At 39.8% G+C, this 2,847-nt stretch overlaps 1 protein-coding gene across 1 annotated transcript; it reads left to right on the forward strand.

Annotated features, from left to right (window-relative positions):
* The first annotated feature begins 1,781 nt into the window (after positions 1–1,781).
* On the forward strand, positions 1,782–2,611 carry LOC123055912 (uncharacterized). Its single transcript, XM_044479723.1, has 3 exons — positions 1,782–1,920; positions 2,028–2,424; positions 2,530–2,611. The coding sequence occupies exons 1-3, from the start codon at positions 1,782–1,784 to the stop codon at positions 2,609–2,611; spliced, it is 618 nt and encodes a 205-aa protein (XP_044335658.1).
* Positions 2,612–2,847: the final 236 nt, after the last annotated feature.

Consider the following 2,847-nt stretch of genomic DNA (forward strand, 5'->3'; position numbering starts at 1 on the left):
ATCTTAGAAGAGAAAATCTGATATCGGATACAAGAATTAAGGTGGAGGACAAGTTAGCCTTTTTCCTGTACATGGTGTCTCACAACGCGTCTTATGAAGATCTGCAGCTAGAATTTCAACATAGTGGACAAACATTTCATGAGTAAATCAATGAGTTCTTCAACATATTCCCCATCTTAGCTAGTCGACTTTTGAAGCCTCCGAACATTGATGAGCCACATCCAAAAATCTCCACCGACCCAAGATACTATCCTTACTTCCAGGTTTCCATTTTTAACGCTTGCACAATTCCTTTTCTTATCTAACTTGTAGTTCTTTATTGACCTGCAATCTTTGCTTCCAGAACTGTTTAGGGGCCATTGATGGGTCACATGTTCCTATAACCGCAACACCTGGGATTGCCGCTCCATTTCGGAATACGACGGGTACCTTGAGTCATAATATTATGGTTGCATGCAACTTCGATCTAAGATTCACTTTCATATCATGTGGCTGGGAGGGTTCAGCTATCGATGCGAGTGTTCTTTAGTCTGCAATGAGGAAAGGATTTAGAGTACCCAAGGGAAAGTTTTACCTAGTTGATGGGGGTTATGCAAACACTCAGTCATTTCTCACACCTTATCGAGGTGTCCAGTATCATTTGAAGGAATTTGGTCATGGACACCCTCGACCACAAAACCACAGGGAATTGTTCAATCATCGGCATGTTGTTCTACAGAACCATGTGGAAAGTTCCCTAGGAATTCTTAAAAAGCGCTTCCCAATTCTTCATGTTGGCACACTGCATTCAATCGAGAACCAAGTGAAACTTCCCGCAGCTGCCGCAGTTCTTCACAATATCATCAAAATGGAGAATGGTGACGAGACTTGGCTTGACAACCAGCCCGATAACATAGCACCAAATGTTTTTGTTGATCTCCCGAATGGCGACGAGAATAACTATGGGAACAACGTATTAGGGAACACTTTAAGGGATGAAATCGCAATGCAAATGTGGGAAGCATACCATCCTGAATAGCCAACATGATGGCGTGTGTTTTAATCATATATATACATATATTAATTAATTAACTTCTGTCGTCTTCATCATCTAATAATGTAGTGTGTGTTGAAATGCAGATATGTATCCAAAGGGGTCCCCAAAGTATAATCTAATGAAAGCAAGTGGAAAAAAAGCTTCACACGGTGTGAAGAAGCCATCACCCAAAATAAAAAAGACACCTCCAAGAGGTATTTTAATGCTTCATCTCCACATGTAATTTCGTTCATATATACTTGTTGCATTAATATTTCTCATCATGAATATTAGCTAGCTCATGATAGTTTATCACTATTTGTTTTCAAATTGAATGATAGTAACTCCTCTTATCATGTTGACCATTAAGTTTGAACAATGTAAATTTGTGTTGGTGTAGTTAAAAAGCCAAGAGCTCAATGGAACCCGACTTTGGAAAAAGGGTTTGGTGGAGTTACTTCAGGAGCACAACACTTCATAACATAGGGAACAAAATGGCTGGTCAACTGAAGCTTGGAATAGGATGGCAAATTTATTTCATGAAAGATATGGCCACACAAATTTTACAATGCTATAGATTCAGGAAAAACAGAAAGATTTGAAAGCTCAATACAGGCTTCTTAAGGATGCCCGCAAACAGAGCGGTGTCAACTGGAGCTATCATACACACATCATAGATGATGACGCACATCTTTGGCAAAACTTGATGATCGTAAGTTCTAGTTTAGTGCATTTTGTCTTTGCAAAACTTGATGACTTGTATTCCATGCTTTTGCAATCATTCTTGTTTTTGAGTAATCTAAGTTTGATAAATCATTTCTTTTATATACAGTCGTGGCCAGAAATATCTAAGTTCCAGAATAAGCCTTTTCCCCTCTATGATAAGCCTGGTGATCTCTATGATGGTGAGTTACTGAGTTGAATGGATTTTCATTTCCTCTCTTTTTGTTGACCTTTATAATGAGTTTTCCTTGTTGTGTGGCCTTTAATGATAACTTGGGTGTTTGTGCAGGACACATAGAAGAAGGTAACTTCAATTTCACATCAACTGAAGCTACACAAGTGAGTGATGGTGATCATGAAGTGGAAAGAGAGGATAATGCCTTCTCTTTTGACCTGAATCAATATGGTGATGATTTACACATGTATGATGATCCTAGAGATGTCGCCCCAAGTGATGGTCCAAGAGATGCTGCCCCAAGTGATGGTCCAAGAGATGCTGCCCCAAGTGATGCTACTCAAGTAGGTCCTCCTAGTAGTTCAAATAATAAGCTAGTGAAGGAGACTAAGAAGAAGAAACGTGATGATCCAATGGTGGAAGTGATGGCACAATATGTGGAGATCAAGCAGAAGCAAGCAGAGCAGGAGTCTGCTCTGTTGGCCGGGTCAAAAAATGCCCAAGAATTCTCCATCAGCTAGTGCATTGCTATTTTGCACAAGATGGAAAGCATCCGCCGCGATGAAAGAGCAGCTACCTACAAAGTGTTCAGAAGTGCTGAGAATCGTGAGATTTTTCTCAATTCTGCTGCAGAAGATGAAGAGAGTGATGTTTTGTTTCTTCGGAGTGAAATGGCAGAGTTGCCTCAACGTATCTAAGGTAAGCTACTTATGACTCTAGGACAGTAAATTGTTTGTTGTTCTAGATCAGTAATCCTCTTACGACTCTAGGTCCTTCAAAATTTGAAAGATGGCCGCTATACCCTTATTCAATCTTTTAGAAAATGTATGATACATGTTTCTTCCACAGCCCATTCCTTTCTAGTTGAACTGTTGTTTAAGAAATATTCATGGGACTGCCCAGTGAATGTTGAACGTTACTTGCGTGTCACATC

This window comes from Triticum aestivum, chromosome 2D, assembly GCF_018294505.1.
Source record: "Triticum aestivum cultivar Chinese Spring chromosome 2D, IWGSC CS RefSeq v2.1, whole genome shotgun sequence".
Classification (NCBI taxonomy): Eukaryota; Viridiplantae; Streptophyta; class Magnoliopsida; order Poales; family Poaceae; genus Triticum; species Triticum aestivum.